At 38.6% G+C, this 27,105-nt stretch overlaps 1 protein-coding gene across 3 annotated transcripts in view; it reads left to right on the plus strand.

Annotated features, from left to right (window-relative positions):
• Positions 1-26,729, plus strand: part of SCLT1 (sodium channel and clathrin linker 1) — a 95,364-nt gene extending 68,635 nt beyond the window's left edge. For 2 of the 3 annotated variants that reach the window (XM_019749029.2, XM_074338522.1), the window contains exons 17-20: positions 3,032-3,228; positions 21,049-21,127; positions 23,526-23,621; positions 26,198-26,411. In XM_019749029.2, the coding sequence (XP_019604588.2) occupies positions 3,032-3,228; positions 21,049-21,127; positions 23,526-23,621; positions 26,198-26,260 (435 nt within the window). In that variant the 3' untranslated portion in view covers positions 26,261-26,411. Of the gene's footprint in view, positions 1-3,031; positions 3,229-21,048; positions 21,128-23,525; positions 23,622-26,197 lie in introns of all 3 variants that reach the window. The other variant, XM_019749028.2, reaches the window with a different exon arrangement.
• The last annotated feature ends 376 nt before the right edge of the window (positions 26,730-27,105 follow it).

The following is a 27,105-nucleotide window of genomic DNA, read 5'->3' on the forward strand; positions in this document are numbered from 1 at the left end:
GTTCATTACTCATGTGCTTGGGGATGCTGGTGTAAACAAACCTACTGCACTGCTAGTCGTGTGGTAGAGCACGTACAAGTACAGCACGTACAATTACGTAGTGGGCTGCACCATGGAGGTGTGTGTAAGTGCATTCCATGCCGTTCATACAGCGATGACATCGCTTGACAATGCATTTCTCAGAGGGCATCCTCATGGGTCAGCGGCACGTGACCATATATGTTTAATCCTGTATACACTGTAATCTCGATTTAAAACTTCCTAAATGGGGACAAAATGGGGCATGTAGACCAAACGTGTTTATTTTAAGTCACAGCATCACAGTCAGGCTACCCTGTTACCTATGTCAGGAATTTGTTACGTTTTATAGCTGAGTAGTAGTCACCGCTTTTAACAGGCTGTAATTCTGTTTCATGGAGGAGGAGCGCTCTCAGGCAAACTGCTTTGTAGCTGATTCTTTGACAACATAGGAGCCTCGTGCTACACTCAGCTGCTCTTCTCCCCCTTGAAAAAGAATGTGATCTTCCAGAGATAAACTGAATGGAGCCAGAAAGACCAAGACAGTTGAATATTGAGAAATCAGTTGGCTGAAAACCTTAATAACTTATTATATGAAGGGCTTTCATTTGATTTTAAAGCCACTGCGTGTCTTTCAGCTCTAGCTTTCTCCTTTCCTAATTCCTTCCTTTCTGCTAAGGCTTACCATTACTTTGTGGTCTAAATACCCTGCATCAGTACATACAATTAGGAAATGGATACTTGTTAGTAATCCTACCACTTGTGTGAGTAGTTCTCTGCAGAGGAAGGGCACACAGGAGATGGGAGGGAGACCTGAGTCCTTTCTCTCTGTCCAGCGTCCTGAATTCTGGCATTCGTGGGACTGCATGACAGACCAGTTGTGTGGCCCGTAGCCTTTCAGCATCACTGACACCTATCCAGTTTAACAATCAGAATTGCATCAACTAAAGGACCCAGGGTTTGTTTAAAGACTGAATTCTGACATCAAAAGGCCGTCATTTATTCAGTCTACAGATGTGTTTTGACAACCTTGCTATGTGTCAGGTTCTAAAAACTTACAGTTTTCACAGAGGTGGGCAAACTTGCAACATATTTACAAACTAGTAAATACTTTTTTCAGAAAAAGCATAGTGAGAGCTTGCGACAGAGGGACTTGACTTGCCTAGATAGATAGTAAGTGAATTACCATGCAGAAACAGTAATTGAGCTGAGTTCTGAAAGTTGACTAGAAATAACGAAGGTAAGCAGAAGGGAAGTTATTCCAGGCAAAGGGGACACCCTGTGAATAGAAGATAAGAATGAGAAGGCATTATGGCAGAAACAAAGAAAGGAGAATAGTGGCCTAACACCAGCTTGTAGAAGTGGGCTGACCCTACAGCAAGGCTTGTCCCACTGCAAATAGATTTTCCAAGTGGCAATGGGGAGTTAACTAGGCAGATTTCTACAACGACACAGGCACGTAAATCATTTTTTAATATATGTGTGAGAGAAACAGAGACAGTTACGCCTAAGACATCAGAACCAAGGCTTCTCCTGAGAAAGTGGAGATTGAGGCAAGAAAGGGGAGCATATTCAAATCTAAGTTTGCAACATTTAATCATTCAAATATTACTGAAATAGCAGGAGTCAGGGAGCCTGGGAGGCTTGCCCAGCAGTAATGCAATACAAAATTAAGAAATCAATGTTGTGTCTCCAGTGCCAGTATTCATAAAGTCTTACATTTCTGCTTGTGTACTATTTGAGAAAGCAAACTGAAGCGCTTTAGGAAGCATGTAGCACTTAGCAGAGGTAGTGGAGACGGGGTGTGTGCAATTTCCCCCCATGAGCCATGGATTTTGCTATTGTTGGGTTTTCTTGGATGATTTTTGAGTTAGTAAAGTTGGATCCCTTTTGGGGGCCCCTTTCATTCTTTTTTGAGTTTGGAAGTAGCCATATTTAGTGAATTACTAGGAACCATGCCAGCTGTGAAAATTTTTAAAGCACATTACTTTAAAATATCATAAGGTAGGTATTCTTTACAATATTTCTTTAGTGTAGCAAGATAAATATTGACTGAGAGTATACCAAAGAAATTGTTCTAATAACTGTTTCCTCAGTTGCCTCAAGGATGGTAATCGGCAGTTTCATTCTAGAAGCAACAAGAGAAAGCAATTCAAGAGAAAGCCTTAAGGCATCAGGGCTTATTTCTCTTCCTGGATCCCAGTCAAGAAAGCGTCTGGGTATCCAGAGAGCATTTACCTCTATGTTAGTTCTGCATTAAGGTATTTTTACTACAGTGACAGACATTACCTAGATATGTACTGAAGATATTTCCATATGAGAGTCGGAAAATCATTACTATAGTCTTCTATTTTCCTGGGGGAAAAAACATTTATACTGTAGCAGAAACGATAAAGGAAATCCTATATATAATATTCTTTGACTTTATCAAACCCCTTGAAAGACAAGCTGAGATTTAGTATCCTAATGAAAAGAGGCTTGAGGTTCCTGAGTTGGTAAACACATCAGGTGCTAGGAGGATGGCACATCACGTGGTGAGGGCAAGAAGCCCCGATTGTCCCCTGAGTCCTGTGCCTTGTCCTATGTGTCTCCTCCTTTTGGCTCTTTCTGATGGTAGCCTTTCCAACAAACCGGTAAACATTTTTTTTTTCTAAATGGTTTGAGTAAAAACTTAACTCTCAGTTACTGAGAGCATGAACATTATGGCAACAAAAGTAAAACTAAAGAGAGCAGTTTTATATTAGATGGCATTTTAAGGTGTGAGGGGAAATGTTGCAAAAAACTTGTAGACCATCATAATTCTGGTTTCACTAAATTTATACTGTAATATAGAATGTCTTCATTTGTGATGAAAACAAATTGTTAATTTTTGTATAGATTTCTCATCCAAACAGTTGTGCTGCAGACAGTACAGTGATTGATTTCTTTTGTATATATCATTGATTGCTCTCTTAGATACCTCTTAGAATAACAAAAAAGAAAAAGAAGCTGCTGTGTTCATTTTATTCCCTAGATCAGTACAATGGAACATGAATTTTCAATAAAGGAACGTGGGTTTGAAGTGCAGTTGAGAGAAATGGAAGACAGCAATCGGAATTCCACCATGGAACTCAGGCATCTCTTAGCGACTCAACAGAAGGCAGCCAATAGGTGGAAAGAAGAAACAACGAAACTTACTGAAAGTGCAGAAGTGAGAGTCAGTATGCTAAAGTAAGTCCACTATTAATCATCCGATATATTTTACAGAAGAAATTATTTAACCTTTAGTTTGAGGTCTGTGCCATCATCTTTTTGTAAAAAATGTATAATTCTGGACCTTGTACTAACATTTTTTATTCAGCAAATATTTCTTGAACTATTAAGAAAAATATTAAGCGTTACAAACCAAAACTAATATGTGTTTTGGTCGATTTTATACCTATTCTGCAAAATCCAATGATTTTTGTGGGACATGGCAGTTTAGAATCTTAATACTATTTGCACATAAGTCTAGCAAAATAATGTTGTATACTTGTGACAGAATCTGTTTGGCCTGCAAAGCCTAAATTATGTGCTCTCTGGCCTTTGAAGGAAACGTTTGCTGACCCCTGCCCAGAAAGAACATGAGCTTTTCTGCTGAATGAGATGGGATGCTGTAGAGGGCTTTCAGCAAAGTGATCTGATCAAGCTTAAATGTTCAACACACCAGAACCTAAATGTGGGGTGTTGTAAATTCCTTCCAGGGCACAGGAAGAATTGGTGCCCCGATAGTCTGCTTATTTTTCTCATTATGAGCTTTTGTTCAAAGATTGCCTTGGGACTTTTTGCTCTTTTCATCTCTTTAATGTTTTGAAGTGTTGTGGAGTTTTTAATGGATTGATTAATTTGAATAACCTAATATACCTTTACTGGATCCAAACATACTCTTTAGCAATGTGTGCTCACCTCAGTTAGCACAGCGATTGACAATATTATATCTGGGTGAAAGCTACGCTTCGGATAACTTTTGTTTTATGCAGAGTTTACATGTGTCTGTGGTCATTACAGCATCCTGGAAGTTGAAATGAACTACAGCTACAAAATTAATCAATTAGAACTGTTGCAGTTGATCTTAGTATTATTTCTTAACTAAAATATGCGGATACCCTTGTGTTTTAACCATATTACCTTGAGTGAAGTATAGTGCGGCCAGACACAAATCAAGAGAGAGAACTGGAAAGAGTTTAGTTTCTGTACTTATAGTTCCCTGGGGTGAACACAGCACACCACCTGGGGCCACTCACGGGAAGCCCTGGGGTCTGTCACACGGCAAGGGAGTAGGGGGAACAGTGGGCAGGCACCTTTATTCTGGTTTCCTCTGGCAGGAATGAGGCAGGGTAAACAGGGTTAGGATTGGCTAATTTGAATATTTTCCGCGGGCTCTGGGGCATAAGACTGTCCCTTGTCGTCTGATATCTAACCTTGAGGCAGTAAACACAGGTGTACAGTGACCAGAGTGTGAGAGCTCGGTAAGGGGAGAGGTTGGGAGTGTGAATTCAGTCAGCTGCTCAAAAAGAGAAACTGACCCGTCCCCAGCCAGAGCCTCAAAACTGAGGAAAGACAACATTTAAAAACAACTATATTGTATCTTGAAGCAGCAACTAAAATAGTGTAGTTCCCTAGGCCCAGGAGGTAAGGACATGTTATTCTAATGGGCTAGATAGAAGTGTCTGACTTTGATTTCTTTGTAGCACAGTGTTGACATGGGAGATAAAAAAGCGTCAGTTGCTTGTATTGGCTGAGATCTTTAAAATACCTTGAAAGATGTAGCGGACTTTTTAACTGTACTTCTTGCTTAGGGAGTGACTGCCCATGCAGAGGTTGCCCTGCAAAGATGTCGTGTCCTATTTTCTGGCGTAGCTTTTTCGTCCGTACACTTTGATGACTAGAAATGTAGATCTACTCAGAGAAAGCTTTTGTCACCTGGCAGATAGTGTGCATCAAGTTTAAGAGAAAGGCTGTGCCTCCCCTTTCTGTGTCCTGTTATTTGATTTTTCCATAGTTTTCAGGGGGAAAAAAAGTAATGAATAAATCAGTAATGAATACATTTTACATTATCTTTGTATTAAAAATAGTATGTAAATTATTGAAATGATGTATAATAACTCTGCAGTAATAGAAGCTAACTAATATTTTATACACCTGCTTTATGTTATTAGTAAACTTAACTGAAAATATCCAAATTTTCTAGGATTCAGAGTTTTAATACACTTTTAAAAGTATTCAGCAGGATCAGTAGCATCTTGGTTTTCTCTCTCTCTCTCTCTCTCTCTCTCTCTCTCTCTCTCAACTCTATTAAGTTAGAATTGCACCTTACAATTAATTTAAAGAGCCTAATACTTCAGTTAGCAGATTTACATAGGTACTTCCAGAAACAAAAGCAGACACCTAAAAACTCAATTTATGTGGCAAACATGTGAGTGACCACTCTTTTCTAAGCAATCTGCATGATGCTAGAAATACAAAGATAAATAAGACAAGGCCCTGCCCTTAACAAGTTATTCTGTCCCATTACCCACATTTGTTTCTCCTCAAAGCATTCATCACTATCAGTAATTACATTTTCTATTTCCTTCCTTACATTTTTTATTTTCTTTCTTCCCTATGAGAATATCAGCTCCATAACGTAACTTGTATCTTGTGTTCTCCACTGTATCCCTAGACCCTAAAAGACGGTTCAGCCCTGGGATGTACTCAGAACATATTTGTTGAAGGAATGAATGAGTGAGTGAGTGAGTGAATTGAAGCCAATGAATTTCTCAATTATTGTTTCTTTTCTAGACCAAATTCTCCTTCCAACTTTGACCCTTTCTGCAGAATCCTCGTTTTTGAAATGACTTAGAACTGGTGAAACAGGATAAAGAATAATGTGCCCTACTATTTAACAGACTGCATCACTGAGAAACTGGAATTCCTAAGAAACTTACAGCACTGCTGTATAGTGAAACTTGTTTCTCATCTTAGAGACTTTTAAAAGTGCTGTTCATGCTAAGAATTGTTATGAGCACTGTTGACGATGAGGGAATCCATAGTCCAGGAGGTAGACACTACGCCTGAGGACAGTCATTTTTAAGAATCAGTACTTCTTGTATCCAGGGCATACTTGTAGAGGAGGAAATATTTCACAAAACAGTGTGGCTTGGATTAGGATGTTTCTCCAGTCATGTTCGAACTCGTCTTCTAAAGTCTGCATAAGAGCACGTTAGTCATACATTACAGACCTCTGTGAACCAGCAGTTACTGACTCAGTTTTTGTTGAATTAATATGAACAGATGAGCAGAGAGATTTATGTAACCATACAGTCCACAGCATGGCGTGGGGCACTTGGTAAGTGTTCTGTAAATGTGTACAGGCTATTTATTTGAGAATTATTGAAATGGGATTTTTAAAGGAGTTTGCTAGCTAGCAGTACAAGACCCAGAAGAGTCCCTTCGGCCGGAATCTGAGATGCAATGGCAGCTTTATGAACAAGCAGAGTCGGTAGCCCCACATGTGACTAATAGAAACAGCTTTACTGGAGCGAGCCCTGAGTCAAAGAAATCTCATCTATACTGCTCTGCTGCCTATCGTGACAACATCTTAATTCTTTTGAACACTGGAAATTACTTGTTTTTCATTGGGTTTTGGAGTGGTATTTTTAGCTAAATTTCAGATACTGTGGAAACCTTATAGTTTCCCGTAGTCAGGACCTTGAAAACCACCTGGCTGTGGTCCGCAGAATGATGAGAAAGACAGGCCGTCCGGCGCCTGCCTCGCTGCCTCCATCGTGAGGGCTGCCTGGTCCTGCCTCCTTATGTTTTTCCATCCACTTGCCTTTCGCCTCACTGCCCCTGCCTTAGTTCAGGCCACCCTTATCACTTATCTGGATTACTGCCACCACTTTCTGATTGGTTTCAGGAACCCCAATCCATTTTTCCTCTAATCCACACTATGCCAGAGATAACTTATAAATCTTGTTAATTCATTCCATTCTCCCATCACTTCATATCCCCAATTAGGAGTAAATTGGCTACAGGGATTTTCTGATCTGGTCCTTACATGTGTTCCAATCTCATTTCTCATCACTTTCCATTTTCCACTTTTTATCACTCTCTTCTACTTAAGAAAATTTTAGAGAAACCTCCATCACCTTAAGGTCTCTTTATTATAACAAGAATAGGAAATTAATAGTACCAGTTTTACAGATCAAAATTATATCCGTTATTCAGTCCTTTAAAAGTAGCTGCTAGGTAATCAACCAGCTAGTCACTTCTCTTTGTTAAATCACAGAGCAGTGGTGGGGAGTGGGGAGCACAGATACTGTAACAACTGCTTTGCTTTTAAACAGTAAGGAATCATACCTTTGAAAAGGCAATAGCAGTGAACAAAACAGACGAAAATCCCTGCCTTCATGGAGATTTCACAGTAGGAGAGACAGACAGGAAATAAGAGAAATCAAACACGTAACGTGATAGATAATGGTAAGTGCTAAAAAGAAAAAACAAGCAGAAAGGGGAATAGGCAACGTGTGTGTTTTTAGAGACTGCAGTATTAGAGGTCAGCAGGGTAACCCTCCTCAACTCTCCTGCCCTCCTTCCCTTCTTTCCTTTGCCAAACAAGCCCTGGTTAGTCCTACCTGTCGCGCTCTGGAGCCTTCATCTGCTCTGCTCAGGTGGCTGGAGAAAAGCACAGCAGTGCTGGGGGTTTCAGTGTGCACTCGTGATCACAGAAGGGCCCAGAGGCTGCTGTGCAATCCGTCTGTGTCTTCTACTCTCCGTGGTGACTGTTTCACACTCCCTGTCTTTCCTCAAACCTTTTGCGACTCCTCCCCATCCTCACTTTGAGTTGATGACCTCTGTTCTTTTCTCTGAGAAAAGAGAAACAAGTGTAAGAGAGCTTCCATTTCTATCCCCATGTGCATCTTTTCGCAGAGACTCTGCCGTAACAATAGATGAGCGGTCCCTCTGCGGTGTCCGGCCAAACCCTGAATCTGCCCCATAGGTCCCACCTCGGCTGTGCGGTGCTGCCTCCCTGGTGGAGTCTCGATTAAATACAGAGCATCTTTTCTGAAAATTAGTTTCCAAAAAAATGAAATGCCTAAAATAGCAACATGAAATGGTTAACAGCCCTAAGAGAAAAATAAATAGAAATAATCCATGGAATACGCAATGTAAAACAAATCAACCAACCTTCTACTTTTATAAATATATTTTTTTAATTTTTCAATTACAGTTGACACACATTATTATATTAGTTTCAGGTGAACAGCACAGTGATTTGACGTTTTTGTAACTTACAAAGTGATCCCCCTGATAAATCTAGTCCCTACGTGGCACCATACATAGTTTGTACCATATCACTGACTACGTTCCCTACGCTGTCCGTTACGTCCCCATGACTATTTCGTAGCTACCAGTTTATACTTCTTAATCCCTTCACCCTTTCACCCTGCCTTCCACCCCCCCTCCTATCTGGTGACCATCAGAATATTCTCTGTATCTATGAATTTATTTCTAAGCAACATTCCTAGTCAAATGAAATCTTGGCTTGTAAATTTACTTAGACTTCCCACCACCACTGGCACACCTGCTCAGATGTGCTGAGCAGCTCACTTCAGATAACAAAGCCCTGTCCACCCCAAGTCGTCAACAAGCACTTTGTGTCTTAACTCCAGTTGTACATTTGAGCCAGTAAATATAACGAGGACCTATTTCACTTTCAAACCTTACCCCCTTTTCTGTCCAACCTTAAAAGCCAAGCCTTGGTAAATGCCCTTCCAAACCCAAAATAAGTAGAAAATACCAAATTTTCAGTGATTTAGTGATTTTTTTTGCCTCTTAGATAAAAAGGAAAAAAAAAGGGAATCGAATATTTCCTTCCAAATCAAGATAATAATACCATTACTTGTCAGCGAGTATGGGTAAGATTGTTTTTTATTTATTATGCGATATTTTTAAAAATAGTTTTTTAATATCAGTACAAAAGTGCAAAAATCTCACCCTGCCATTGGAGACACTACATTCAAGTTGGGGAGTCAGATTACAAAGATCTCTACTAATAGAGGTTTACTCTGCTACCAGCTTTTTGGCAATTTCATCTCTGCTTTTACTGAATTAATTATTTTACCATTTCTATCAATTTGAATTTATATCAAACTCAATCTCTATGTCATTGCTAAGAATTTACGTTGTTCTCAAAGCTTATTAAGTAATGTTTCAGAATTAATATGAACTTTCCAAATCATCCATTTGGCACATAACTGAAGGCATTGTGTTCATTTTATTTCCAGTTTACATGGAATCCTAGAACACTGCATATGTTTTCCCAAAATAGTCTCCATCTTTTATGTATAATCTTAATTTGACAGCCTTTAGGTATTGAAAACATAAGCTTTAGAATCATATATTTATAAACAGCCTTAAGCAACAAACTATTAAAATATCAATTTTTAGAGGTCTAAAATTTTTTTGCACAGTATGAATGACTAACTTAAGATCTTAGTGCAGGAGTCTGTTGGGGTATATACAAAACTAAAACCCTAGATTCAAACCCATGGTCTGCCCCACCGATGTGCGATTATGTACAAGCCACTTAATTTTTCCAAGCCTCAATTTTATCATCAATAAGAATAAAAACTACATTAGGTTGCTAGGGTTATTTATGAAATAGTGTAAATATCATATATATATATGTATGTATGTATGTATGTATATATGTATATATGTATATATGTATATATGTATATGAATTGTATCCCTCCTCTTTGGAGACATAAATAATACTGAGGAATATATATGAAATCAAGTCAAAAATCTTTCTACATTAAAAAAATACCTAAAGTATTTTCACTGATATATCTCACCTATTGGTTGTAATACAGAATTACATGGCAACCATAATTTATAGTTTTTGAAGTAGAAAATTAAATGTATGCTTATTCCAATGAAAACAATATGTTATGAACGTGGTGCTCTATATTAGACATATTTACAATTGCGACCTTGTGACGTACGCTGTGTTGTACCAGTAGTATACCAGGCTAACCACTAGCTGGTATTTCTGTATCTTTGGGGAAAAATTCATTTGTTTTGCTTAGATATGGTTTTGTTTTTAGAACTATTGAATAATAAAATCCAAGTCTTCAACCAGTTAGGATTTTTATTAATAATAAATTACAAAATAAACTACATTAAATACATAAAATACATTTAAAAAGTAAATGGCTCATTTGATGCATTTGACTTCCCCTGTAAGAGTTTCTCTGTATATATCACCAACTTATGCATTCTATCATTCATATAAAAGTATTTATTAAGAGCTATCAAAAATGAACTTTTTTAGGTTAGGTCCCAACATCCTGCTTTCCAGTGCTATTACTGTGCCACAGTAATCATCAAAACTTTCCCCCAGAAAATATGCCCTTTAAAAACGTGTCCTCTTTAGTTCATAACAATTAATTTCTTATAAACTGGCTACTTTCTTGTTTACTGTGTGTCCACCTACTTAGTCCAATTAAAGAACATTAGAGCTGAAACCAAATCCCAGCATAGCCAGGAAACCCTGAGGGCGAAAGCTGGAGTCCTCTCTGCACTACTTTTGCTGCCTTAGGAAACCTCTATTCTGACAACTGACAATTAAATGTGATTTCTTAATTTCTCCCCATAAGTAAGTACAGCCAGAATGAAATGTAACACAAAATAATTAAGTAAAATAATTTTTTCATAGAAGGAAGTTCTTCATCTTAGTATCAGGAGCTTTTTAAAAATTTGAGCTCCTCTGTGGTATCTTCTTTCAGCTTGACGTTTAGTTTAGTTTGTACAATTTTATTTATTTGTGATTATTCCCTCTTAGTTACTCTTCTATGCTGAATTGTATGTAATAAAGAGAATTTTGAGCTTCCAAGAGGAGACTATTAATAATTGGTTATTAATACACAGCATCTGTAATATATCTGTACTAGTCTTACTTGAATGATAGTTATTTTTATAGATTAAATTAAAAACCTCTATGAGAAAAAAATGAGGTGGCATTTGCCCTGCCAGATATCAAAATATGTAAAGCTGTGTGGTGGTGTTGCCCAGAGACAGATCACTGGAGCACAATACAGAAAAACAGAAACCATGTAAAATTGGAAATTTTGTTTGTGATAATGTGGCATTTCAAATCAGTGGTGAAAAGATGATGTTTGAAAATTTTTTAATCATTTAGAATATTTCTCATTTCATGTATAAAATAAATTCCAGATGGATTGAAGAGCTAAATAGAAAAAGAAGATATGAAAAGAGAGAAGATTATTTTTATTATCTTGGAATGGAAAAGTTTTTCTTGTCAAAACACAAAACCCAGAATCCAAAAAAGAAAAATTTTAATTAATTGATTTAGCCATAAAAGTTAAATTATATATGAAGAAAGATACCAAAGATAAAAGAGAAATGACAAAAATAAAGGATTAGTATTCAGAAACCATCAAGAATTGAATAATTAAGAAAAAGATTAACAGCCTAGTAGAATGATAGACAAAGTATGTGAATTGGCAGCTCGCAAAAGCAGAAATACAGAGCTCCTTTAATCATACCAAGCCAGGTTCAGCCATACGATTCACTGAAGATACACGAATTTAAACAATAAGTTTACCCAGCAAGTTGGCAAAACTGTAAAAGATGGTTAACACGCAGTGCCCGTCAGTACTTGGGGAAACAGGAAGTGGCTGTAGTATTGGTGGGAATGGGACTGCGCAGAACCTTTTTACAAGGTTGTGCGGGGCAGCCTGCGGGGTCCCTGCTCCCGCTCGCCACACAAGAACACAGGATATGGTGAGGCCAAAAAGGAACACCCACGGAGCCATAGGTAGGGGAGTCATACCACTATGGTCTCACTGGAGGCTGGGCCCACTGGACGCGTGACCTACCGTCAGCCTTTCCTCCAACCGACCGACCAACGACTCTCCTCCACTCTCTCGACCCTGTTCCTCTGCTCTCTTCCGCTCTCCTCGGCTCTGCTCCGTAGGCGCAGCAGTTATACCAGCGGCCAATCGGCTAACTGGCCACAGCCGATGGCCAATCAGCCACAGCCGATGGCCAATCAGCCACAGCCGATGGCCAATCAGCCACAGCCTACGGCAATCCACCACCCGAGCCAGCACCTTTCCACGTGAGGCCGAGAGCCTGTAAACTACTCTCTGGGGCTCTGTCCCCACAAAGGTACCATGGCGGTATCTCACAGAACTGAAGCCGTGCAGGTCCCTTTGCTACTGCAGGTGCAGCAGTCTGTCCCACAGAAGTGCTTGCGTGTGTGTGTGTGTGTGTGTGTGTGTGTGTGTGTGTAACAGGCAGTACCATACCTGCCCTTGCCATTGGTTGGGCCCTTCACCTCCTTAACCGGGGCTGTGAAAGTAGCCGCCTTCACTCCGGTTCTCTGTTAGGAGTTTTTCCCCATCTATTGCACCTTTCACACCGCTGTCAGACTTGCTTTCCTAAAAAGCAAACCCAACCCTGGCCCCGCCTACTTAAAGATTTCGGTTCTGTTGTTCCCTCGAGCCTTTTTACCATCCTTCCTTCACTTCATTTGCTCTCAGCAGTATGCCACGCTCCCTCTGTCCTTCACGTTCCTTATATCGCGGCCACACTGAGGATCCATCCCAATACACCAGTCCTGCTCCATCCGTCCTTACAACTCCCAGTGTGCACTTCGTTCACCCGTCATGGTTCTTTGAGTTCTGAGGACACAGCAAAGCCCAGCCTCCCCACCCCCCCAGCGCCTTTTTCTTATGAAGATGTTGGATTATTGATGGGGAAGTGGAAATTATCAAATAAATACATACGTGTTTACAATCGGGTATGAGTACTATGCAGAAATTTAAAACCAGCCTGTATGGTGATGAAGGGGTGGAAACCTGAAACCGGTAGACAGGGAAGACCCCGTGAGGAAATTAATCTTAAGATGAGAGCTAATGACAAAAAGGATCCTGCCATTTACACGTCAGGAGCAGAGCATTTCAAGCAGGGCAAACAGCTAGTGTAAAGATCCCAAGGCAGGAATGTATGGTATGTTTGAAGCAGAAGAAATAGTATGCAAAGTGAAGGCAATAGTGGCTGGTTTCTGCAATGTATTGTATCAAGTAATGCCATCCATCACACAAAGCGAACTCGGAAACCCCAGGAGCTAAACACACACACAAAGGCTTATTTCTTGCTCATAGTACATGTGTAAGGCAGTTTGGCAGGACGGCTCTGCTGGTAGAGGTTCCACCATCTTCAACTTGTAGTTTTCCCAGATCACTGGAACGGGGGAAGAAAGGACGGAAGAAAAACTGTGGCTCTTAAGGAAATCAGCTCTGAAGTGACAGCATCACTTCCTTGTCCCTTCGTTGGCCAAACTACTCCTAGGGACCCGACCTCACTGCATAGGAGTCCGGGAAACGGGAATGGAGCACATGGCACGTTTCTGCTGTACACAGGAACCCTTGATCTTGTAGGGTTTTGTTAGCCAGGTTAAAGAGTTTTAACTGTGGATGAAGGCCAGTGGGCAGTTTTGAAAGAAGTCACCTGGTCGGATTTTTTTTTTCTTTTTTTACGATCACTCTGGCTTCTAGGTAGAAAACAGAAGTGAGTATAAAAGCTGGAGAAAGACTTAGAAGGCTATTGCAAGAATCTTGTTAAGAGATGATGGTGGCTTAGACTGAGAAGGAGACAAGTGGATTAGTTAGGGGTCTTTTTTTATTAGACGTAATAGAAGGTGTTGATAGATTTGATGCGGAGGATGAAGGTAAAGAGAGGAATCGAGTGATTGTAGCAGTGGTTTGTACATGCTGTTATTTCTACTGATGTCTGTTCCCAACTCCCCACCTGAAAACATCTTCTCCCAGACCCATCTCAAACACCATGTGTTTCTGTAAAGCATCTGAAGTCCCCTGACAGCCCCCGTCGTTCCTTTTCCTCCACCCGCGTACCATTCTGCGCATTCTTCTCGGTACTTACTGAATTATAGCAGAACTATCGTTTACGTGCACGTCTTCCACAAGACCATGAGCTAACATCTTGCCTGACACGTAGGTGGTTAATAAAATTGTATTGAATGAATGAATGAATATACAATATGTAATATTTTCTTCTCTTGTCCAAAACTATGTATATATAATTGGACAGCATTTGAGCCCAAGGAATTCTCTTTAATCTCTAAAATATTATTCTTGGCTATATATCTGTAATGTTTGGCTGCCATAACTGCTGTTTTTTGTGTGTCTGTGTTTTTTGTTTTTTTTTTAATTAACAGGATGAGAGGCAGCTGCAGGTACTGGCAGATTACAAAATGCATAATTACTAAAAGTAACTGAAGCATATTATAGTATAATTCAACAGAAAAAAAAACATCTGGCACATGCTATGTTAATTTGTCGTAAGAGAGTTTCGAAGAAAAAGTACTTGCTGCAGCTGGCAGATCCATCATTTCCCTGAAATGAATAGTACACCTTTTGTTTGTAATTCTCTCCTCTAACACAGAATAGAGCCTGTGTGATTTACTCTTCAGTCATCACGAAAGTATTTCATGCCCTGAGACAAGTTCCCTTCGGCTGCATTAACCGAAATATGCATGGCTCATTCTTATCTTAACTTGTGCCTCAATAATAGCAGAATGATCTGAGAAATTATAGTAATTAATTATAAAGTCTGAGATATTGGCCCAAATTTCAAGCTCTTATCTCATGCCTTAAGGAACCATAACTTCTCTTATATAAAATAAATCTCTCTTTCATCGTGGGTTAGGATACCCATTTCTATGACAGAGACAAACAGAAAAGGGCTCATTGCTATTATAAAACAGCTTCAAATGCTGACCATTTTGAACTAATCTATATTTCCACCTCTCTGTTGAACATTTCCATAGGTACCTCGAACTCAGGACTTACCATTACTTCATGCCTAGCCCAAGTTTTTATTTCATCCTGTATTTCCCATGTCCATGAGTGGTAATACCGACTCAGTTGCCCAAACAAAGCTCCAGGTGTCATTCTGAAACCCTTCTTCTCATGCCCCTAAATCAAGTACTACTGATTTTATCGCCTCCCCAGTATCTCTTGAATCTGTCCGTTTCCCTCTAATAGTTGAGGCTATCAAGATTGTTCACCTGGATTACTGCGACAACCCCCTAATGTACCACAGTCATGTTTCCTTATTATTTTTCCTGCTATAATCAGCAAGATTTTCTGATACTCAAATCTGATCATGTCACTTCTTTCTTGAAATACTGCAGCACCTCCCCAGTGTACTGATGATGGTCTCAATTTCCATCAAGACATGTAAGACCCTTTGCAATCGGTATTGTCTTGTGTTTTCAGCTTCTTCCTCGCTCACCCCTACGCCTACCTCCTAGTAACTCTCTGTGCCCCATTCATTCTGCACTTCCTTAAGTTTTATAAATCTATTATTCTTTCTTATTCTCTGGCCTTCACACGTGGATTTGATTGTAACACTCTTCTTTTCCTTACCCTGCTTTTGTCCATCTGACTTCTATTTATCTTTCAGATATCAGCTTAAAAGCCTACTTTTTCTGGAGCGAGAGCTCTAATCCCATAATCCTCCATAGGTGTTCCCATAGCAATGCGGATTTTTTATAGCATTTACTACCGATATTATAAACCTAGTAGCTTTTCAATATTTCTAGAATTTCTAAATTCACTATGGCAGTGACTGGATATCTTGTGCCGCACCCCCACCTCTCCAGTATAGTATGTAGAATGTAACAAACACTTATTATTTATGGAATTGAATGAACTTTAGGATTCCTCCAGTGTTATCCTAAGATCACTTAAAATGAGATGCTGTGAGAAAACCCACTACTTTGTAACTTTGAGTTCATTCTTCAAATAACTTCTTAAAATAAGTTTCCTATGAATGATTTTTATAAATAAAGCTCTAAATCATGTTGGTTTTCGTAATGGTAATGTCGTAAATTTATTATACCACCTGATGGCTACTGTGAAAATGTAATCACTGAATTATCTAATTAGTTCTGAGATGAGAACAAGTAGGTAGTAAAAACTTGGACAAAGCAAGTCATAGGATATTAGAAATGTTACTATTGAATGGACTAGTTAACCAATTATGGGTGTTTAACTAAAATTTGCCCAGACTAAGAACCGCCTTATGTGTGCCAGGCGCTGGGCCGAGCCTTGTGCACGCAGCTTCCTTTGGTCCCTTTTGGAGCTTTCATTCTGGTGGGGAGAGAGCAGTGGTAAGACGGCAAGCCAACACGCAGACAAGGTAGTGTGAGATGTCTAAGGGGATGAACAAAACGAAGGGGCGCTGCAAGGGACAGTCAGTCACTGGGACATGGTGGGACTGAAAGAGGTGGGCTGTTCTTTAAAAAGTAATCAGGAAAGCTGACATTTAACCTGAGGCCTGAATGGCAAGAAGGAATCAGCTATACAGAAAAGCCAGGAAATATTGCAGGCAGATGGAAGAGCAACGAGTACAAAGGTCCAGTGTTAGAAGGTGTAGACCCACGCAATTAAAGCCTAGTGAGTGAGGAGAGAGAATGCCATCAGATGAGGAACGAAGCAGGGGCCAGATCCTGAGACTCTTGTAGGCTATTTTAAGTAAGATATTTAAGTAAGACTATTTTAAGTTAAAGGCAATGCGGCAATGGGAAATCATGGGAGAATTTTAAACATCCTCAGATCTTTAAAAGACCACTTTATTTCTACATTGTATGGAAAACAGACTAGCGAACAGGCCAAAATGGAGTCAGGGAGACCAGAGGTTAGATTATTACAGTTTTCTAGGCAATAGATGATACTGCTTAGAACAGAGTGTCGTTGGTAAAGATGGGGAAAAGTGGGCAGACATGCAATATATTAGGGAGGCGGGACAGAACCTACTGATAAATCAAATATAGGGGATGAGGAAAAGGGAGGAATCTAAGGTGACACCTAAGCTTTTGCGTGGAGCGTCTGGGTAGATGGCAGTGCCATTCTCTGGCAAGGAGGAAACCTGGGAAGCCCTACCTTCTGGCAGGCTGCACTTAAATCCTCCCTGACAGGTTAGAATGGTTGTGTTTTTAAAGATTTCCAGTGGAGAACTTTACTTGGCAAGTGTTTCAACTGTAGTACCACTGGGAAACTTTGTGCAAAGTCTTATCTAATGGTTTTCCAAGTCACTAATGGTGCAGGGTACTCACAATTATGTTATCTAATGAAGAGAAAATTTCTCCTACGTCACACAGAGTGACATCATCCTCCTGGGTCTTTCCTGTACCCTACAATGAAATGTCCTGTCAGAGAAATAAGCAGTTGCAAAGTACTAACAGATGGGCTCTAGAAAGTCTCAGGGGGTCGTTGGCAAACCCACTTTTCTCTCTACCCTTTAACACCTTTTAATATTTCATTCAGAAAAGGAAATGCTTAACTGAAAAATAACCTTGTCTTAGCCTGTTCAAATCCTTTGTACAAAGAAGTAGAATATAAATAAATCTAAGTAAATAAAAATAATCTTTATCTAAAATATGTTTTGTGGTGGAATCCTCAGTAAATGTTTACTAGGTTTTCTATAGGAAATTAGGTATAAATAAGCAAATACAGAGGGTGCCAAAAAAAAATGTCTACACATTTTAAGAAAGGAAAACTATTAAAATAGTACTACTCGACATATACCGATAACAAAAGATGAATACAAGTCATGTTTGACTTCTGCAATTACAAGAGGTGCTCAAAGTGTTACAATCAGCGTGCAGACACTTCTAGTTACGGCAAACTGCTGCTTGAGCAACGTTGACCAAAGTCTCTACTTTTTTTTGGCACCCCCAGTATTTATTGAATTTCTATGTGTAAAGCACTGTGGTAGGTACTTTGGAAACCAAAACAATCCCCGTTTTAAAAATTTACATTGTTGGAGAGTGTGTGTGTGTGTGTGTGTGTGTGTGTGTGTGTGTACATACAATATAATCCACTAATTAGCATTGTAATACAGAATTGCTAAATGTCTTGTACATAAAATAAGTATAAAGCTTTGATGTGAAAAGAGACCAGCCTGGGTTAAAATGAATTGGGAAGGAATCTTGGAAAGAAGTGGAGCAAGGATGGAACCTTAAAGAATGAGCTGGATTTTGACGGCAAATCTGAAAAAGAGGTTGCAGAAAATGGTATAATGTGAGCCTAGTGGTGATACATACATGGTTGGTTTTCAAGACAGTGAGAGCCCAGCTGAGGTTGGAAGGCTGCTATTGGAGATAAGGTTGGAAGGATACATTACACAAAATTTCGGAGAATCTTGAATGCCAATCTCAGGAATTTGGACTATTTTGTCCAATAGCAGAGAGCCCTGGAAATTATCGTTCAAGGGGGCAAATTATCAAAGTGGTGTTTTAGAAAGAGATACGTGTTAGTGACGTGTGAGTTAGCAGGGCCAGACCACTGCGTTCACTGAGCCCTTCCATGTGTAGTCATGGGTACTTTGCAGATATTTTTAACTTGACGTTGAGAAGGCTGAGCAGTTGACTACTGCAATATATATACAAATTAAGTTATAAGAACTTGAGTTGTGATGGTAACACTGAATAGAAGTGAAGACTCGATGCTAGAGACATTGTAAAGGCAGGATCTATTTAGGAGCAAACTAGATGTTGCATTTAAGAGAAAGTGAGAAATAGAGTTGACTTTCAGGTTTTTAACTTAGGCAATGGGGACAGAGATGTTGTCAGTGTAAAAACTGAGTGGCTGGATGAGCAGTAGGTTTGCGAGGCAATGTGCAAAGTTTGGTGTTAGGTGTGTTACGTTTGAAAGTAGGACTGAACCTTTAGGAAACACGTCGAAAGTAAAGATATAACTTGTTCTGTTTTCACATAAATGTGTAAATATTTGTATGTCTAGGATGCCCAGTACACTCACACATACATGCTCTTTCACTATTCATTTAGCAGTTGCCTGCCAGGCTGCAGCCCTGGGATGTGTAGTTCAGAGCACACACTTTAGAACCAAAGCACTGGGTTTTTCAATCCTGACTCTGCAACTGACTAGCTATGTGACTCTAAGCAAGTTACTTAACCTTCCTCTTATGTCTCTGTCTTTTAATTTGCTCATATGTAAAAATGGGTATCTCATAGGGTTATCATGAAAACTAAGGTAATTTATAAAAAGCACCTAAAATAGTACCAGGCACATAGTAAGCACTATGAAAGTATCTACTGCTATCGCCGTCATCATCCTCATCATCATCATCTTCGTCTTCACTACTATTTGCCAAGGTCTGCTGAGTACCAGTGTATAAGGAGACCAAGAGGAAGGATGAAGTTGCTGGACCTCCAGTGGGAGTAAAACGCCTGATACACAACAGAATAAATACTTATACAATAAAAAGTAACTTAAAGTTAATCATTTGTATCTTTGTGATCTTAAATTTTGTAGAAAATTATTACTATCGAATAGGATTTATTAGAAAGTGTTACTATCACTCAAGTAAATTGTCATTGGTAAATAAGTAAATAGTTTAGACGTCAGATTGTTCAGTAGGTATTTTCTGAAAAGGCTTTCTATAAACTGAATGCTGACTAACTTTATAAACATCATTGTTTTATCTTCATCTCAATAGTACTCAAAGGTTATTTCTCATCAGCACTAGTGTGCATAACTTTGACCTTTAATTACACTTGGCCTAAGACTGGCCACTTCAGTCGTTCTGTGTAGTGTTTTGTTTTGTTTTGCTTTCTTGGGGAACAGCAAGAATTTGCAGTCACCTGAGATACTTTAAAGTAGCACAGTAATTGATTCTACTTTGTCATTACCACCAAAATAAAGCCAAGATAAAACATTGGGGTTTGTCTGTCACAGAATCAATAATAAATACGTCAGCTCGCATAGTCAGTGGCCTGTATTGATGACGCTGCTGAGCCAGAATAAGCCATCGCCTCCTTAGTCTGTAAGTGCTGTTATGGCAACAGCTCTGTTTACCACCGTAAAGCTTGCACTCGGCCCATAAAGACTGCTCAGTAAATAGTTGTAGAATTGATTTGTGGGCGACATCATTTTTTGTTCTCGCCTGGGTATTTATAACAAATTGCTTCCGGATTTTAACAACTATTCATTCAAATATAGGACACTTAAGAGGCCAAGTTTTTAAGCTGTTTGTGTAACTCCTTTGGAAAAAATCAAAGCTGAAGTTATTTTGCAAGTCTTATTCTGTTGATTTTTTTAAGAAGCAGAAGTGAGGTCAAAGGATAAAAACCAATCCTGAATTAACTATGTTAATACTTAGAAATTGATTTGATCTTTTTTTAAGTTATTTTTAAGACTGTGTTGTATCTACTTCTGACCTGGGTCTCTTGAAATTATCTTTGGCCAAAAACAATATAATGCATATATGTTGAACAGAAAAAAAAAGTTCTGTGAGTAAGATAATTCCAGCTAATACCGCATAAAGGATATGAATGTATAAAACATAGCACATATACAACCAAAGCTAAATACCAGTCCTGAATATACTAACTGTATATGAATTAAAATGCATACTATACCTAAGAATCCCAATAGCTTATGAGATTCTATAACCAATACTACATCTGTTTAATATGAATATACTTTCACTTTAGTGCCAAATACTACCTCAAGATAATAATATTGAAGAAACTTTGACACTTTTAATATATATGTATCCGGGGTATTTTTGTTTTGTTTTTACTGTGGTAAATTATAACATAAAATGTACCATTTTAACCACTTTTAAATTGGGATAAAATGTACATAACATTAAATTTATCATCTTAACCATTTTTAAGTGTACAGTTTAAGTGTTAAGTATACTTACTGTTGTACAACCAACCTCTAGAATATATGTGCATTTTATGAAGAAACTAATGAGTCCTTTAAGATGTGGTCTATTAATAAGCAACTTTATTTTACACACAAGATGAAATTTTTGTTCAAAACATGAACATGTATCTTACTAATAAAGATTCTATTTTACTAGGTTTTAGAACAGTTATATTAATGGCTTTCTCTCTCTCTCTCTCTCTCTCTCTCTCTCTCTCTCTCTCTCGATTAATAGGAGTGAGCTGAGTCGACAGAAACTTCATACTCAAGAGCTGCTTTCTCAGCTGGAAATAGCAAATGAAAAGGTAGCTGAGGTGAGATAATGGCTCTCCCGGGAAGGGCTTCTGCAGCAGCCTGATATGCATGTTGTAGGATTTTACCTGAGCCAAGTCCCAGCTAATTCTGGACTTGTACATGACCATACAGATGTGAGCGTTTCTTGTAGAAATCACCCATAACCCTAAGAGTCCACACTTACTGTGAATAAAAGCTTTGAAGGTCAGCATTCATCATATAAATGACAAAAGGTAGGGCTCCTATTTCAGTTGTACCAGTATACCTTGTGCAGTGTTTCGGAGAATGTGTTAGGATCCTCTTTATTTCTATGCATGTCTAAGATTATTTTTTTAACCCATTTTATTTTGTTTTCCTCCATCACAGGAGACATGTGAAAATATTTTGGCCTATTGAAATATATTAAAATACTTCTTTAGATTATTGCTTTAGAACTAAATATAGCAAGAGTTCATCACTGTTTTCTTTGAAGTTAGTAAACAATTTCTAGATTATGATTAAAGCATTCCAGAACTCATTCTTCTTTTGATGTTCTGACTTCGAATGCGTTTGTTGGAATTTCATGAATAGTCCGTGTGGTCTGCTGTCTCTGAGTCATTCTATGAGAGCAATAGTGGAATTATTACTCTTAGGTTTTGTAGCATTAGAAAACAATTAAACACTAGCCATTAAAGTGCTCTTTGATGGAGTTCCCACTTCCAAGAATCTGTCCTAAGGAAGTTTCATTTAAAGTAGGAAAACATTTAAAAGAAGATATTCAACACAGTAATGTCAGTAATGTTGGAAGATCAGAAGCAACAGTGATGACTAATTGAAAGAGAACGGTTGCGTATATAATATGATTTACCTAATCTGGACTGTGCCTTAACCATTATTGTAGCAGCGGAGAAGAGTGTACATTATATGTAGTCTCATTGTGACTATGAAAATTATAATTATAGGTGATGGGATTTTTTTTCCCCAAGTTTTCTCTGAGTTAATGATGCACCTCTTAAATTTAAAACTACATATTTAAACAACTTGGTAAATTAGAACAGCCAATATAGTTCTCTTCATAAAATTTAATTTTGCTTTTGGGCACAATAAGAAATATATTGAGCTCATTTTAACAGGATACTGTTATTTCAATATTTTATATTACTAGGCATGACATTCACTGTTATCACTTACATGTTAAGACCCGGGAACTATATACTTCTTCATCAAAAGTGTCTTCTTGCTATTCCTGATTAAGCTGGTTACTATTGATTCCGACAGGTGCCAGAAAAGACTGAATTACAATTCTAGTTGTACAAAAACTTTTTTTTCGGGCGAGTAAGTATGGAGAGGGACAATACGTTTTTTAATTGACAGCTTCTTTGAACTTGTCTGCGTGACAGCATATTGTGACATTTATAGTCATGATGCCTGGATAGTTTCCTGAGATAGTTGTTCTGCTATAGTAGCAGGACAAACTGGGTGGTTTAAACAACAGAAATTGACTGTCTCACAAGTCAGGGGTCAGAGGCGCTCGATGGAGAAGTCAGGCAGGGTTGGTTCCCTCTGAAGACCCGGAGAACCCGCTTCATGCCGGCTCCTGGCCCCTGTCGCCTCTGGCGTCCCTTGGTGTATTGGTGGGGTGCTCCCTGTGTCTTCAAGACCCTATTTCCAAATACGCCACCTCCTAGGTACTGGGGGCTAGGCCTTCAACATCTTCTTTTGGGGACATAATTCAGCCGATAACAATACCTTAATAACTCTATTGACCCTAATACCTTCTGGAGTATACAGATGTTTGGGGGAACATGTAGAAACAGAGTTCTTCTCCTTTTAAAGAATACCTTTAAGTCATATAAGTATATAAGTCATTTAAGACACGTCTGGCTCTGTGAAAATCAGGATTTCTAGAATGAATATTTTCTGTTCCTTGAACTGTCATCATGATGACATCACAGTTTCCCTAGACGCTCGCCCTAGCACCGTGGCTGTAAGTGCACTGGCCAGCAGGGCAGTGCCACGGGCATGCGGTGGGTTGCACATTCCCAGGATTCATGCCCTCCTGAAGCTCTGGCTGGGAGGGAGGTCCAGCGGTGTGTTCATTCTCTCCACATCCGAGGCAGTGAGCTAGCATCTCCGGTTAACAGATCAGAAATCGAAAGTCTTGTTCCTAACTTCTGATTCACTTTCCTTTGGATTTAATTCACTTTGTTGTTGTTGTTGTTTTTGGCATGTAGGGGGGGAAACAATTTAATCAGAATGTAAAACCAACTTTGAACTCTGCAGTTGATAACTTGAAAATAATATAAATTTGGAGATGTATTATCTTTGCATTTTGTAAGTGGTAAAATGATGTCCAGATTTTTCATTGATTATTCCATAAAACATCTCCATGTCATATGTGGATTTCTAATTTGTTTGTTTTATATTTCTCTTTAATAGAGTGAAAAGTTAATTCTAGAGCATCAAGAAAAAGCCAACAGACTTCAGAGGCGCTTAAGTCAGGCAGAGCAGAAAGCCGCCTCAGCTTCCCAGCAGGTAGGGGGCGTCCTCATTGTCCTGGATAATAAATCGTCTGTGTGGACCAAAGCTAAGGAAGGGTCCTCAAGAGTTCCCAGAGAACTGGTAGTTTTGTTTTTACTTGATTAAACCATTTAAAATTAGTCTCTTTAGTATTTCAGGTAGAAAAGGTAAACTTTAGAAACAAATAAACATCAGTCTCCTCCAGTTGACTCCTAAATCTAGAACTACTGTCCAGTATGATAGCCACTAAAATAAGTAAAATTAAGTAAAATTAAAAATTGAAAACCTCATCTAGCTACTGTGCTGTACACCTGAAATTAATAGAAAATAATATTGAGCATTAACTGTAATTGAAAAATTAAACGGGTGAAAAAGTGGTCTCCCGCCCCAGACAGAATTCCACCTACACAGTCCCACACTGTTCCTCCTGCTACTTAACTCTCTGGTGGCAACGATCCCACCTTTCTCTCTATGAGCTTTTTGTTTAATGTTTTGTCAGTATCCACCTCCTTAAACTTTTCTCCCTGCATTCTGTTCTCATTTGAAGATGGAAAGTAATCATTCAGCTTCTCTCCATACACAAAAAGGAATGTATTTCCTGGAGTTAATTATTTTTTTTCCCATCTTAAATGAGTCCAAGTCATAAACTTTCCTTATAAGACATGTATTCAGTTTTTAAAGACCGTTATCTTTGCCTTTTCTGAATGCTTTCTAATTTTCCCATTTTCCTCTGAAAAACAGAAACTGCTATTAGAAATAATACCCTGCTAAGGGCCTGGCACTTACTGAAATAGCAGAGTTAAAGGATTATCATTGTCTGCAACATGTCACACTTTGCAGTGCAGCCCAGTGTCATGGCAGTGGTTTAGCACAAGCCCCGCATTGTATTGACTCGTCACGCCTAAATGTGCTCTTCCGGTTTACCTTTGCTCTACATCCATCATCATTCTTTGGACTGTGGTCCTGTGTTCTAAGTATATCACTCGAAGCGACTGAATGCCATATTGTGTTCTGTTGACAGGATGGCGTTCTTAAAACAAAACTTAGAAACTATGAAAAGAAACCTATGAATGTGACTATGTAAAATTTCAAATTTCTGCATTTAAAAAAATCATAAAGTCAAGAAAAGTATTTCAACACATGTGACAAAAAAGCTAATCTCTTAAACACATGCAAAGAGTGGCTAAGCCCACACTGAGAGTGCTACAGTACAATAGACAGAGATGGCTTGTAGCCATCGCAGAAGATGCTCATTCTCACCCAGAGACAAGTACAAATTTAAACTGTATTCACATACTTCTCACCTGTCAGGTCATGAAGTCTGATGATACGTTGTGCTTGCACTTTCACGTGTCACTGATGTAAGTGTGTATTAGTGCAGCCTCTTTGGAGCCCAGTTTGGTCGTATCTCTCAAAAATTGTGAATGTACATAACCTTTGACCCAGCAGTTCTAAGAATTTATTCTGCAGTTGGTGGACTTGCCACTTGGCAAGTCCATACAAGGAAGCATGTCCAATACTAATTGCAGTTGTGCCTATAGTTTTAAAAGATTAAAAACTATCTAGGGGTGGCCAGTCAGCTCAGTTGGTTAGAGCGCAGTGCTGGTAGCACCAAGGTTACCAGTTCGATCCCCGCATGGGCCACTGTGAGCTGCACCCTCCTTAAAAAGAATAAAAAATTTAAAAAAAAAACTATCTAAACGCCCATCAACAGGAAACTAGTTAAGTTTTAGAATATCCATGGAGGGCAAGTTTGCAGCTGTTGAATAAAGTAGATCTAATATGGAACTATTTCTAAGGTAGATAGTTTAGCAAGAAAAAAACAAGATGAAAAGTCTGTGTAGTACTTTATTATTTTTTAAATAAAAAGGGATGAGAAAGTATATGGATGTGTATATCCTCATTTAGAATATTTCAAGAAATATACTTAGAAACTGGAATGAAAAACTGAAACAGAAAAACAGAAAAAACTGAACAAAAAACAGAAAACCGAAACAGAAACTGAAACACAAAAACAGAAACTGGTGGTTTCTGGAAAGAGGGCTGTGGAATGAAGGACAATGATGGGAAGACTTTTTTTATGTTATTTACTGTTAGGTTTTGTGGGGAGTTTTGTACTGTTAGGCTTTTTTTTTTTTTTTTTTTTTTACTATGTGTTTACTCCATATTAATTATAATCAATTCCAATTAATATTTAAAGATTATTTATCTATTAGACTGTTGTTACTGTGATCTGTCATCTTTTTTTACCAGCCCTGCAATGTGCTAGTTTACACTTAGTTTGTGTTTTGCCACTTTTCTGATTAACTTTTATCTAGATGTTCCTCATCCATCTATAAAACATATTTTGGAATTCTGAATATATCACTGAGCTAAGGAATGTCATATTTGACCTGCATATTTCTAGAATGATACAGACATTTTAAAGTCTCAAGCGTTAACTAGAAATAAACACAAAAGGTGACCTCTTACAAGACCCCCTAAAATTATTGTTCTCAACAATTTTAGGTTGTGATGCGTTATACTTGGTATTAGTCTAAAGTTTTCCACAGAACAAGTAACTACATACTTATTGTTTATTTTAATTGCAGCTCAGTGTGATTGCAGTGCAGAGAAGAAAAGCAACCTCCATGATGAATCTGGAAAATATTTAAAACTATTCGTCATTCCCTCACAGAACTTTGCGTTGGGACAGCTGTTGGACTGGCGTGCACAGAAACGGTCCGACCGCAGAGAGTGGTCGATCGGGCCTGTGTCGTCTGCATAAGCATTTTCCATTCTGTTTTGAGGGTTATTGGAAAACAGAACGGTGACAGCTTCCTGTAAGTAAAGAAAACATAATCCTATATTGAGCTTCAGTGGAGAATAAAGCCAGCTGAGAAGAACTCATTTCCTTCATCAACATGTCTAGTTTTTAATTCCCCCTTTCTTCCGTGGAAGAACATAATTTTCAAACTATGATAATCATGAGAAAGAGATTTTAAGAAAATGCTAGAATTTTAATATCTCAGGTTCCCAAATTTGAGGAATTACATCTAATTAGTGCTCCTATTTTTCAGGGTTCCAAGTGTCCGTTTTATTATGAACTCATAAATGTAATAAATTATGCACTTTCTAAACTGATGCTGTCATGTATTTTAATGTATAATTGTAGTGATTTGTTTTTAACTCCTATGATTTCCAGTGTTCATGAAATACTGATATTTAAAAATTTGGGAGGTTTGGGATTTTTTTTGTTTTATTTCGTTTTGCTGTTATTAAAAAGCAGGAGCAATCAAATGGGATCTGAGCTCTGAGGATGCGTAGTCTTGAACTCTTATTGCAGCCCTGTTTCCAGAGGTCATGTCATTAGCTAGTCTCTGCTCCTCATTTGAACTTGGTGCGCCCTGCTTTGTGGTGGTTCGAGCAGATAGATTGCATGTGGATAACAAGTTAGGAGACTGTTAACAATTACAGAAGAAAGTCCAGATCAAAGATAATGAATTGAGTTTGAGGTGAC

This window comes from Rhinolophus sinicus, linkage group LG07 (genome assembly GCF_036562045.2).
Source record: "Rhinolophus sinicus isolate RSC01 linkage group LG07, ASM3656204v1, whole genome shotgun sequence".
Lineage (NCBI taxonomy): Eukaryota > Metazoa > Chordata > Mammalia > Chiroptera > Rhinolophidae > Rhinolophus > Rhinolophus sinicus.